This window comes from Pararge aegeria, chromosome 13 (assembly GCF_905163445.1).
Source record: "Pararge aegeria chromosome 13, ilParAegt1.1, whole genome shotgun sequence".
In the NCBI taxonomy this organism is placed as follows: domain Eukaryota; kingdom Metazoa; phylum Arthropoda; class Insecta; order Lepidoptera; family Nymphalidae; genus Pararge; species Pararge aegeria.
This window is the reverse complement of record NC_053192.1, coordinates 8,148,906-8,163,249: the sequence shown is the minus strand read 5'-3', so window position 1 is coordinate 8,163,249 and position 14,344 is coordinate 8,148,906. Positions and strand designations below refer to the sequence as shown.

Genomic DNA, 14,344 nt, shown 5'->3' with positions numbered 1-14,344 from the left:
CCTCAGAAAAAGTCATGGCACAGATTATATATTTACATCACAATGGTCAAAGCATAGCGGCCCGTTTATAATAACTTGACTCGTAAACTGTATGGAACTGGGTCTCGTTAGTGGCCTGGCCTTCTTAATCGGGACCCTGTTGAACATGTTTAATTACTGGTCTGTGGTAAATACCTATACACTTTGACATTTGCAAGTAAACTTATTTGTTGCGTTTTTTAGGTTTTGTTGGGATTATCTTACTCTTCCATTATTTGCCGTATCATTTTCTCAATTATTTTCGGCTTTGCTATATACCTGTACTTTAAAACAGCTACACTGGCGTCCGAAAACTATCCCAAGGTTATATTTTTTTACGCAATCTTCTTCGCGAAACTTTAATTTTCATGTATAATTTTTTATTTTGTTCGTAGAAGATGCTAGACGGGTGGTATTGCCGCTCTATAGCAAATATGCAGGCTAACGAAGCAGCCAGTGCCAGTAATAGTGTAAATGCGGATGCACCTCGCAGCCACGACTCGCGAAAAGACTATTCCAGTGATAGCAGCAGCGATCCAGAGCCTGAACCTAATTACAAGGCTCAATATCTATCGCTCAAGAAAAAACTGAAGTATCTCATTTATGTAAGTGTACCTATATGTATTCTAAAATGTAATGCTGTCTCACTACCCCAAAGTCTATTTCAAATCAACAGAGGCTGTGGCAGATTTACACTAAAGCCCAGTTGGTTGGCCAAATGAGACAAAATATATGTGATAGCAAGAACTTTAAAAGTTTTGTGTGTTTTATACAAATAAATGTCATTTACTTTATTAATGAAAAATAAACTTTGTGACAAACGCTGCATGATCTAGTGTTTCCCATAATTATCTCAAAGGTATAGTCTACTAATCCCTAGTTTATTCTGCTAAGATTTTTCTATATAGTATATATAGAGAGAAAGGCTTACTGTAAACTATTTCTTTTAGGAAAATGAGTGTTTTCAAGATGCTTTAAGATGTAGTCAAAAAAGGCTGCTTAAGGTGTCTCGTGATCGCAGCTTCCTATTAGATAGATTATTGCAATATGAAAAACATGAAAGCACCACATCAGACAGCGAAGATACAGAGTCCTCAGATGATGCAACTTATAATCATGCTGAGACAATGAAAAGGTAAATCTTTACTGATGTTTATTTAACTGATCAACTAATCAACTTTTGCATTAAGTTAGTTGAAAGGATGGAGAGTAATATAGGCTAATTTTTATCTCAGAAAAACAAACAGGTCCCTACAGGATTTGTGAAAATGTAATAATTGTTGACATAGAATGCGGGCAACGGTTAGTTTTACACTCCAACTTGTTTTATAATAAAACAAGATTTTCTTTATATAAGTGTGATTTTATTATTTTCTGAGGAATTGAAAATAAACTTAATTCAAAAAATTCAAAAAAATTAAAAAGTCATTATTTACATTATAACACAGGTAAGAAAAAATAATTTTATGCCATTATAGGTTTTAACAAAGGATATTATCATGTAAAAGGTAGTGAGTTTATTTTTTTATAATATGATGTTAAATCCCTAATAGAAATAAAAATTCTTCAGATCTATATACAACATGTAACAGAATAACAAAATACTTTAGAAGGGTGCATCAATGCATGATCAAAAGGAATCAACCCTGTGAAAATAATATATCAAAAAAGTGCATATTTATTTTTCCATACAAACTACATAATTCAAAACATGCTATGTGTTTACTTATGACAACCCTATTCAAGATAATAGACCAACATGTGCATAGTACCTATGTTACGCGACATGTAACTAACAAAGTGACGGAAGTCACTTGATTTTATTTTTGCATGTGATATTAGTGCAGTGCTGATGTCTATCAGTAAAAGCTATGGTAGTGGTTAACTCAAAAATTCAGTGTTTCGGTTCCACAGATAAGTCTCAGAGACAGTAAATAATGTACCTCTGAAGTAATATTTGGGTTTTTATTTACACATGGCATTAACATGCATTTTACTCACGTAATATCACCAGTTCTTGAGATAAGAACCCTCTTCTGTCCAGCAATGGAGGCCTGAGTGCCTTGCCAATAATTAAGCATGGTACTTGCTGAAATTATTATATATATGCCTTTTTATCACCATACGCAGACTCACACTTGCTGGTCATGTATATATTAGAATGTGATTATTGATTTAGGATTATAATAATTGAATTCCTTTTATTTTTAGGAAAAAGATGGATACCAGTGCTGGCCCGCAAGTCTTGTCCACACCATCTGCACTCAATAAAGGTCTCAATAATACTATGAAAAGGAAAAGAGCAGTTGTCCCTAAAAAAACACCAAATACTAATAATCCTGTAAGACAAAAGATGGTATCCACATACATAAAAGCAGGGTTCACTGATATTAATTATTATCAGCCAGTGTATTTTATGACTTATATATCAATTTATGTTTATGTGGAAATAATATATAAACTAATAATATTGTATTTAACATAAAATCCAGCAAACTTTATCTATGCAGTGGCAACACTTGCCCACAAGTTACCCCAAGTTCTCCCAGCAATCTTCGCAAAAATTTGTGGTAACAATGTGCGTTGACATATATCATTTATGAAGTTTACTTCAAAACAGAATATATACTTATACATTAAATAAACAAGAAAAAAAAATTGCAATATTGTACATACCCAAAATAGCTTTTTTTGCCTTTATAACGTGCTATCCAACGAGACAAACGGAATTAAAATATTTGATTTTTGATAAGTTATGTATCGCGGATTCATTAAAAAAATATACCTACAGAGCTTTGTAACGCAAAAAAAAAAAACTACGGTCTGAAAATCCCTGTCGAACGTCTGACAATCGGGCATAGGCCTCTTCTCACAGGACAGAGGGATGCGGTTTGACGGGCTTAACCGGGACCAAATGCTTAGCTTTCTCTCCGGAAAAAGGGGGTTGAATAACTCCAATTTCTTCTGGACTGGTACTGAGAATTCATCACATAAAAATCCAATACCATGATGATTTTTGGCTGCATATTCGAAGACGATGCTTATCACTAGCCATGCGAGCTTTTTAAAATTATTGTATTTTAGAGAGGTATAGGATTTTTATGAACCCTGCTTGATAGTGAAACAATTTTTCCAAAACCCAGTCATTAAAGACTGAATGAAATGATGATAAAAGAGACACAGGCTTCTAAGGTTTTTTAAAATGACAACCATTTTTTTTACTCATCGCAACTGAATCTTGCCACCCTAAGCCTTAAAAACGAAAATAAGTACTTACAAACTTAAAACGGATTAAAATTACTTGCTCCTTATCACCTCGGAAGTAGGCAGGCGTGTGCATATATAGCAAACTATATTACATGTTTATTTTTCGATTGATAACTTAACTTGTGTGACGAACTCAGCTGATAGTAGTTAAGAGTATCATCATCGTCAACCCATTACAGGGCACGATTCTCAACGGGTTTCATCCATGTAGGTTCCCTCACGATTTTTCCTTCACCGTTGCTTAAGAGTATGCGACGCTACGTAACGATTTGAAAATATATTTTTTTGAAATGTTTAGATATCACCTAGGCGTCGACGAGTTTGGTATAAATTAATTATTTGTAAGGAAATATTTGTATCAATTAGTAATAAAAAAAAATATATCAACTTAATATATAGAATACTGTATATAGATAACAGATAATTATTTAGTCAGCAATATGGACACTTGCCTCTTTAAAAACAACTTAAATCTTTTCAGTCCTTAAAATTAACGATGGAGTCTTATTAAAAAAAACTCATCACCAAAAACGCATGCTGTTAGTCTTCATTTTACAATTCGATCTTTCGAGGCCCGTGTTTTTAATAAGCCTTAAAAGACTGAGTCTCTTTCATCATTAAAATTAAATAATATCAGCTCAGATTTAACATGAATTTGTCAGTAGGTATGTTTGTAATCAGTAGGTATACATTGCCAATTTTTGTTATTTTTACTGAGTAGGGTTGGTTGTGTTTGATTATAGCAAATTCCGTTTAATGTTTCTTTGTTATTTAGTTTTTTTTTTTACTTGGAACAATATCAAAAATTGGTCTAGTGCGAGTTGGACTCACGATTAAAGGGTTCCGTGCCAAAGCTCAATTAAATTCGTGTTGTAACTAATAATACCAATAGAAACAAGGTGAAAAAATAAACTGAACTGGTCGCTTTTGACTTAGGTACATTACGATATCCCCTGATTGAAAAACCACGATTTTTATTAGGTACTTTTTGTTTTACTATGGTTAATCTTAAATTATGTATGAACAATTCAAATGGAAACTTATATGTAATAACATTCGTATGATATAAAAGAAGCCTATGTCATTCAAAAATGTGGTGAGGCCTTCTTTACAAATATTTTTAAACTTTAACCCCGTCTTTTTATTACAGTACGTTATACCAGATATAGTGTAAGATTAATGCCTTATGGCATTAAGCTTTTGTTCTAGTTGTTCTAGTTAAATTCTGCAATAAAGAATTATAAGAAACACACAGCTGAAGTTGAAGAACACTGTGATAGACGAATGACGGACTCACATCAGTCTTTATAAGGAGTCGTTTGTTCATTTATTAATAGCTCTTCGTCCGCGTTTATTACGGTTTTATTTCCAAACCCCGTGGAAAACGTTTGTTAGTGTGGGATAAAAAGTAACCTATGTTACTCTCTGTGCATTTCCTGACACGTTTCGTTTTGTTGACAGGTTGTTTATACAGCGTGAAGAAAGGACAAATACACAAACACACTTTAACTACTATAATATTTAATTACAATAAAAATACTTCCTTTCTTTGTATGGCATCCCTTGGTACGGAACCCTAAATAGTACACAAGATGACCCCTTTTATGTAGGCATCGAACACTAATTGAAATACTAGATAAATAAATATGATTTTTCACAGCATCAAGCTAGTGGTACCATGATGGCGAAGGCATCGCCAGCTCTAGGATTTGGCCTGTCGGCAAGCGACGGTCACATGACTCCCGAAGAGGTGGAGCGCCACCTTCAGTCGCGACAATCGTACCTCGAACTGTTGCCTGAGCGAGCACCCCCCACTGTACCTACAGAAATGTTTAGCAATGACCCTTCGCTTGACAGGTGCGATTTATATAATTTTTTTTATTGTTTTATTCCTTTTACAACTCCTAACACTCCTAGTCCCTGACTGCAAACTCTCCTTTTTTCTCCTTCATCATCATTAACCTTTAGTAGCAGTAGAGATTTTATGACAGAGCTGGTCCGGGAACGTAATACAGCCATGTTTATTTCTGCCGCTAAGCAGCATTGTTGTGTTCCGGTCAGAAGGGAGTTGTTGCCGGTGTAATTACTTTGCATGCCCTGTGAAGTGCATGCAAGGTAATTACACCGGAGGTTTCCTTGCATGCCCTGTGAAGTGTTGAACGCTGCGATTACCAGTATGGAGTCGCCACTCCAGCACCTTGACTCCATAACGTCCATCGGTTCTGTGCCCCGCCCATTGCCACTTCAGCTTCGCGGCTCGTTGAGCTATGTCGGTACTCTGAGTCTACTACGGATCTACTCATTTTCGATTTCGATCACGTAAAAATACTTCAAGCATAGCTATTTCTAGCCCTCTTGGTAACTCCAAACATTCTTTTGGCTTATATTTAGCGACCACTTACTCCTTTAGAAGGGGAAAGTTCTCATAGACTTCCATAGTTGAGAGAACATGACTCTTAACAACTGAAAACCTCCTATCTGCTGCAACTGCCTTTTGACCTACAACCAAACACTTTCCCCCCCTTTTTGCTTTACTTTAATTATTGGTTCCGTTTATTTTTGTATGAAATCCCACTTTTCTTTGTCGCATGTCTAGCATTGTAGGTTCTTCACCCTAATTTCAACCCCTTATTTATTTCGTCTCGTTCTCCTCGCAATCTCACCTGATAATAATTGATGATGCAATCTTAAGATGGTAGCGGGCTGACCTATTAGGGGCATTGCAGCTGTTTTAATAAACCATATATACCCCTAATCGGTTTCGACGGGACATCGTACCGAAACTTTAAAGAACTTGGAAGCACACACGTCTTTGTCGATAAGCGCCGACTACCCATGGCCGAATCCTCCCACCAGACCAGATCAGAGGAATTGTCCTGGCCAGCGATGTAACCCGAGATCTCCAACTTACAAGACCGATCTGAGCCTCGAACGTCGAATTTTGTTGTAATTAATGGCCGAAGCCTCTCTTGTTGTAGTCATTCATCAGGTAAACATTTGGAATGAATATTAGCCCGCCAACCCGCATTAAAGCAGCGTGGTGGGTCAGTGTTATAAATACCTCTCCTATGACCGACGACGCCTATGTCCAAAAATGGGATGTTAATATGCAAATGTAATTTTCATTTGCAACATACAAATCTATCTTTAATTATTCAAATTAATCCTTACGCTATCTACCAGTCCAGATTGGATCACTCGGAAAGAAATAATTTAGAGGTTGGCAAAAAATCTGATCATTTTTTTTTCTAATTGGGCAAATGGGCTTATTGGAAAGTTATGATTTGTAAAAATCTAATAAATAGATCCTGGGCCAAGTCTGCTTCTACAAATATGTCTTAGTACTCCTTTAAAGGACTCATGAACAAACGTTTATTAGCACAAAAAATTTAAAATAAATAAAATTACCGTTGGTATACTCAGCAGGCATGTATGTAGGTTTCGTAGGGGCATATTAAAGTTATGTTAACTTTTCCCTCGGTTACCAGATTTCTGGTAAAGCATCCAATCCTTATTAAACAGATGCTGCAACAAAGTTATTTTACTATTTGTTGCACATAATATTTTAATAGATATTAATAGATGTTTTTCCATTACCACTGAGATATTATTGTAATACCAGACCTGGGGCCCAGATAAGCAAAAAACTTCATTGAAAGGGCTTTGAAAATGTGAGCTTGCCTACCCCTCCTTATTTATCATAATTAAGAAGGTCAAAAATATATTTTCATTCAAGAAAATGCGTACTATCTTTAGCGGCATAAAACTCTTTGTTTAAATGGTTTAAATTTAAATGGTCCATCTTCATACATATAACTTGCAGTGAGGTACAATTTTCCAACTTTAACCAAATTTAAACTTAATCGGGATATCATAAACAAAATACAAGTGCGGTAATTTTAAATAAAACACGCGTGTCTAATATCTTAGATTATGAGCCTTATCTGGATGCAATAAGGTCCACGTTAAGAGCAAGTGTGATGAAAAACCACCAGTTTAAATCGTATTGATTTAAATTCTTGCAACAATATAAATATTATCTGAGAAAAATCGTCGAAATACCAGGTGCTGCATTCAGTAAACAATTAAAACTAAAATAAAACGTGTAATTTTGTTATGATGTGATAGGTACCTGACATACCTACTTTTAAAATACCATATAGATTTCCGAGGGTGGGTCTCCTGGTGATCTAGGCATGGATAAGGTAGTTAGGTACCATAACATATTATTTCATAACCAATGCCTAGTTCTAGGCCTACTTGAAATAAATGAAATTTGAATTTGAATGGGTAGATATTTTATTTTATCTATTATTTTAAATACACGGCTAAAATCTCGGAAACCTGCCACACGAATTTTAGCGTATTCTATTTTTTTATTATTGATGGTACTAATTGATTTATTCAGGTTTCAAACGTACCCGCTTTTTATGATGTATTAAACATGGTAGAAAGTAGATTTCATAGAAAAATATAGCAACCTCTTTTGTTGTTCTTTTAATTCCACTTCATGTTAGCCCTTTCTGTAATCTTGCCAGGTGTATGGTGGTAGCGAGATAGACTAGTAGGGGTAGTAAACCCATATTCCTAATCGGCGTCTACGCGGCATCGTACCGGAACAGAGAAAAATGGAAAATTATAATTACCAATTTTGCCCTAACGGGGATAGTAACCGGGACCTCCCTGTAAGAAGACTTCAGCGGAATTAGTATAAAAGTTAAATCGATTGGATGATCAATTATTATTATATGTAGTAATGATGAATCTTTTTTTATTTTCAGTGAATCAAATGATGTTCTGGAAAATTCACCAAATGTGGACGAATGGTTTGATTAACAGTACCTGTCAATCACTTCGGTGATAATTAATACTAGTACTCATCAAAGGTGTCCGACTAGCGAGTCTCTTCAAAGACATGTCGCCTTTGGTTTTAAGAATTTCAATAGTTATTTAACATTTGTTATAATGAAAATATTCATTGTAACTACTTGCACATGTAAAAGTGTTATTTTTAAGATGTACAGAATATATTCTGCGCTTATGCAGCAAGCGCAGAATATATTCTGTACATCTTAAAAATAACACTAAAGTAATATTTCAAATTTATTGTTTGTGATAAAGTATTCTACTTATGTTCTGAGTACATACTGCTGTATCAAAACCAGAAAAATGAAAGAACAATATATAATATGTACTGGTTAAATATTTATTTTAGACAATTTTTAATAAGGTACAATATGATTTCAAAGCGCAAGGGAAGGAAACAACTATCTTTATAATGAACCACGCTTAAATTTCTCATGCTATATTTTACACAGTGTAATCACACAATACATAGTGTTTGCAATATATTAAATAAGCATTTATACTAATATTTCAAATTCATAATATACATATATGTAATATTTTACCAAATTGTTGTAAATACATACATTAATTGATAAAACATTTTTATTTTAATGTAACTATTCCTCAAACAATTCTACCATGCAAAAAGCTTCAGCATGCTACAGATTTTTTAACAACATTTAATATTCAGTATCATTATTCTACATTTCCTAAACTATCTCTAAATACTTCATGGAAACAAAATAAAAAAATAAAATGTCTACCTTTTGTGAGATTCTATACTCATGAGTACATGTTAATAACTTTTTATATGCGATTACTCTAATTACATGAGCTAGAAAGGTACATGGCATTTTCGTGTTACTACTAATCATATCACGTTAACAAATCGTGTCAGTATCATATAACTTTCAACATATGGAAATGGTACATTTTATGTATGAGAAATAGATTGGGAACAATGATTATAAATTAAACCAAAATTACCACAAAACTGCATTTTATGCTTAGGTACCTACTAAATCCTAATTTTCTTTAATTTTACTTTAAATGTATATAATTTAGAAAATCGGTAGCTTAGCAGTGTGGTGCACAAGGTTGAAAGGCACATTGTACTACAGTTTAAAACTTTATGAAGATGACATTTATATCAAAATGATTTATGTTAATCATTGTACATTAGGCAGTGCCTTTTTACCTATAATGTAGTGTAGTGCACACCACTCTAGCTCAAATACTAGTTACAATATTAAAACATGTTCCTTGAATAACATTTAAGGATAACATGTAACAGCTTAACTTTCTTGATGATTATTGAAGTAAAAAATGACACTTTTTGCTTTTCATTACCATGTCCTATAATAATTATGTAAATATAATAAGTGAACTTAAATTCAGAAATATAATGAAATTAGTTTGAAATTTAATAAGAATAATCTCTTGTTTGACCAGATGTAAAAAAATAATAGTGCAGATATAATTTGCTATGCAGAAAATTTTTAAGTGTAGAAAAAAATAAACTTCATTTTACACTATTTCAGAATTAAGTTCAGCTATATTAATTTCAATCATTATTACATTTAGAAAATCTTATGTTTATTTATGATAACAAATACATTGGAAACAATGCCTTACAATAATAGAGTTATTAACTCTATAATCTTACTTTGCCACCACAACACATCTTGAATATCTAAATGATTGTGTCCCACTAACCGAACATATAATGACAAAAAATATACAATGAATACAAAACTATTCAAACTTATATACAATTTTTTGGTAAATTTATACCATATAAATTACTACTGATTTGCACTATAATATATTAGTGGTTAAATATATGATGTAAGATATCTATGTACTTTACTAATTCAGTAATAATATAAATATGAATAATTGGTTATACAAAAAGTAAGAGTAACTGAACTGATACAGCATATAATTATTATGACTGTGAAAAATATTGCTAGGATTAAAAATAGATGAAACATTTTATAAATGTCGCGAAAATACTTTTAATTGCAACATAACAAAATATATTACCATTGTCTTTTATTTACCTTAAAACATTTTAACAATAAATATATATTTTAAATTAATTTAAGCAGTTTAAATTTTACAAAATCTCTAATGATAAAATTAAAATGCACAAGGTTTTAACATTATTGTAGTGTACAAGTTTGTAAATTGTTTAAAAAAAAAAAAAGTACTTTTGGGCATTTATGGCAATTTACATGGTATGTGAAGTAACCCATGGTTGATGTATTTTACCAGTGTAAAACCTGAGTTAAAACTGATCTGCCAGCAGGTCGCATATTTCTTGTGAGACAGTTTCTTTACTTGATCTTACAGTAAGTCTGAACATTTGAGCTTGCTTGTTGGGTTCCAATCTCATGAGACACCCTACTTGTTGCATTCTAGTATGCACTATGCCTGCACAAACAAAATTGTCAGGATTAGGGTCAATCCCATCAAGTAGCTGCATACCAAAACCTGATAATTTTGTACGTGCAGCAGCCAAATCAATTGAACCCTGGGCCTTAAATATTTTCTGAGCTCTCTGTTGCTCACCACCTAAGTTTTTCCATCTAGCAAAGAATGATTCTCCATTCATTTCAGTTGGTTCAAAAAATTTATTGAGTGTGAGTGGAAGCTTCATAGAAATTTTTTGTGGGACACTATTATAAATGAAGGATACAGACATACTGGGTGTATCAGGAAAATCTTCAATACATTCTGCAGTCAACATCTGCTGAATTTGAGCGCCTGCTTCTAGTACAGGTTCCATGGGTTTCATCTGCACATTGAGCTTATGCAAATCAGTCCAATGCAGTTCAGGATGGACATTTTGGATTGGGGACTGAGTTTTATTACCATAAAACAACCCAATCCGCCCTAAGTTCTGTCTGAATTCACTCTTCACTCCAATTTGTATGAGATCATTTTCAAAGAGTACTCCATTGTTTTTGAACAAAAATTTCTTGATGTTATTTTGCGGTACAGTACTAGGGCTGATTTTAGGAGTTGTATACAGGTCACCCAGTACATCAAATAAACCATTTCCAGTATTAGCAGTAGATCCAGGTGGTGTAGACAATCCTAGAAGGTCAGCACTAGAACTGTTTGTATTTGCTATGTTATTTATAATCGGAGCTGGGGTAGCGTTGGGTAGTGGGCTTTTTGATTCTCTCACTTCATCAGGTATACGTCCTGGTTTTTTCTTTTTCAATACTGCTAATATGGATGATTCTCTTTCTGGGAATGCAGGCATTTCTTCCAAAACTGTGGCCAAAACATCTGAACTTGCAACTATACTCAACTGCAAGTATTCTGATGCTCTCTGTTGCAACTCTACATCTGCTGAACGCAAATTAGAGTCTGCCCTAAATACTTCTTGTACTCTATTTTTAATTTCTGGGAACAAATTAACAAGTTTGATATATGTAGATAGCAATAGAGCTCTCGTAGCTGCTGAACAAAGGTGATACTTGGAGTGGAGAAGTTCAAATTGGACTTGGGGTGAAGAGCGGGTGTCACCAGCAATTAAGTTCCCAAATTCTCCTAGTATATAACCTCCCACTTTAACCATATTTTCATGACATGTTGGTGCCTGTAAAGCTTCAAAAACAGTTTTAGCAGCATATCCTTGAACTTCCTCCCTGTTTATTACAATTTGGATCACTCTATACCACACCTCTTCAGAAACATAATCTCCTGCAATTCTAATAAGATTCAAAATCACATCTACATACCAAGTAAAATCAGTAGCATACTTTTCTGATAATATAGCAACTTTCAAAACCATCTCCTCCCTTATAGAGTAATCAGCCGTTTCCAGGTATGCCAACATTTCTTGTACAATTTCTTCTGCATTGGTTTTGTCACACATTGCATACAATAAATCAACTGCTTGCTGTCGAACAGACACATCTTTTTCCATTTTCATAGACAGGATAACAACTTCTTGATGCTTTTTCACTGCTTCATGGGAAAATTCAGATGTAGCAAGATGGCACATTGACTCTAGTGCCAAATATCTTAGGTTGGTCTCGCGATTGCTTAGAAATTGCCCAAGTTGGTTGCATGCTCGAACTAACAAATTTGGTTCACTGTCATTATGTATTATTAGACTTATGGCTTCAAATAGGACAGCATTTTTGGCATTGGAGTGTTGAACCTTCTTTGATTTTGGTGGCTCTTGGGCTTTATTGAAGATAGTCTCCAAGCACTCTGACAGACGTCCTCTTACTCCTGGCTCTTCTGAAGGTGGAGTATAATTTTGCAATAACCGCAATAGTTTCACTGATAGCCATGGTGCAGGAACAAAGTAGTATGTATAATCTTGCAAATCTGTGTAACTGGCAGTCACAATCCTGCTTAGCCTAGCTACAGCCAGAGTTACACAACCCTTGTATTCTTCAGGATTTTTCTTTACAAGTGCATCTATCAGTGATGTAGCTGCAGTTACAACACCCATATGTGGGTCATTTAGCAAGTGTATAATTCGAGATGTCCACTCACCACCAGGAATTATTTCAGGTGACTTTCGAAACAATCTTAGAAGACAGAGAGCTGCAGACTGTTTAACCACATCCATGGTATCCCCAGATACTAGCAACTTAGGAATCTCAGTACCAAAGGCCTCAGCCATATCCTTGCTGCCTATATTGGCAATGCACTGCAAGGCGAGATTCACGTGAATAGGGTTTCGAGACTGTAGGTCGTTTTTAATGCTCTGAATTATAAGTTTTATGAGATCACTGTTAGTGTTGACCAGTACTGATATGAATAGATAGCCTATTTGTTTCTCGGAATATTTGTTGGATGATAACAAGTTTACAGCTTCCATATGACCAAAATCGATATCGTGACCTAATAAGAAAATAAATAGGAGTTTACAGACATACTTCTTTTTCTGGTAGCCATCGAGAGTTTTGTCGCCTTTGAACTTGCTACGTATGTTGGCCAGTTCCTTGTTGATCCTCTTTATTTCTGCTTCCTTACTTTTGCAATTTCTAATGTCAGATATGAAAACTGCGAGCCCTCGCATTCCATCTCCCCTCACGGCAGGCATATTGCCAAGAGACTTATCGAACACCAGTTTTATGCCTTTTATTCAACTTACGGTTATAAGATTGCAACACTACACTACAACGATTCTACAAGAAGTAAAAGTTCATGTAGCGGCTTTAAACTCGACTTATTACTTTAGTAGCCGTCATTAAACATAATTTCAATTTCGGTCACTGAGCTTTCTTCTACAACGCCTTCCCACATTATCTATGAAATTGAAACGTCAGAATGTGAGTACAAGTTCCTTGTTTATGGATCAATATCGTAATGATGTTATATCATAGGGTTACTAGACTAGATATCAACGTTAAAGTTGGGAAAAATAAAATTATCAACATCAAGTAAATGAATAATCAAGCAAAGAGACGTCTCCGAATTTTACTTGACGTTGAGTTCGCCCATTCTTACATAGCCGCACTTTATTATTTATTGTCTTAGAGCTGCACAGACCAAATGCCCGATTCACTAACTTTTCCAACAGTTGCTGAGCGGTACAAACAAAATATGCAATGAGTTAACAATTTTCGCTACCGAATTATGCATTTTGTATGAACACAACGAGTTAGCAACTTGTTGGAAAAGTTTATGAATCGGACTTCACTAGTAGAAACTAGAATATATAGAAACAAGATAGCCACAAAAAAAATTCCACAACTTCCTCAACAGGGGCGTCAAAGGAAAGAATTTGACTAGTGTGCATTATATAATTTATTTTTGTTAATTTATATATTTCAATAACTATATAATTTTTATTCTCTTTGCCAGATTTATGATTTTCTTCTTCCTTTCACGTCACGTATACTTGGAAGATCCATAAAGGTGGTTGTCAAAAAATAAACATTCAAATATATTTATTATATAAATATAGCACTATACTTTTTATAAATCTAAGTATTCCAAAATAAGGCGTTCGTAATGGAGTGTGGCCTTTGGTTATTGTTATAAACACAGCCCGTTTTCTTTCAATGTATCTGTAATTTATTATATAGTTGTTGGATAAGATACTCATCAAAGTTCTTATTTTTTAAACATTTAATGATATTTTTGACAATAACAACGTTTCTAATATGTTTCTAAGTTATCTAACCATGGATAACGGATAGATTGAATTTAGAAAACGGACATGTCTGTTGTT

At 34.0% G+C, this 14,344-nt stretch overlaps 2 protein-coding genes across 2 annotated transcripts; one reads left to right on the top strand and one right to left on the bottom strand.

Annotated features, from left to right (window-relative positions):
• Positions 1–181: 181 nt before the first annotated feature.
• On the top strand, positions 182–8,319 carry LOC120628552 (INO80 complex subunit E). Its single transcript, XM_039896967.1, has 6 exons — positions 182–342; positions 414–623; positions 969–1,153; positions 2,230–2,359; positions 4,946–5,142; positions 8,067–8,319. The coding sequence occupies exons 2-6, from the start codon at positions 417–419 to the stop codon at positions 8,119–8,121; spliced, it is 774 nt and encodes a 257-aa protein (XP_039752901.1). The 5' UTR covers positions 182–342; positions 414–416; the 3' UTR covers positions 8,122–8,319.
• A 1,968-nt stretch (positions 8,320–10,287) lies between these two features.
• Positions 10,288–13,444, bottom strand: LOC120628551 (AP-2 complex subunit alpha). The gene has a single exon (XM_039896966.1). The coding sequence runs from the start codon at positions 13,208–13,210 to the stop codon at positions 10,424–10,426; it is 2,787 nt and encodes a 928-aa protein (XP_039752900.1). The 5' UTR covers positions 13,211–13,444; the 3' UTR covers positions 10,288–10,423.
• Positions 13,445–14,344: the final 900 nt, after the last annotated feature.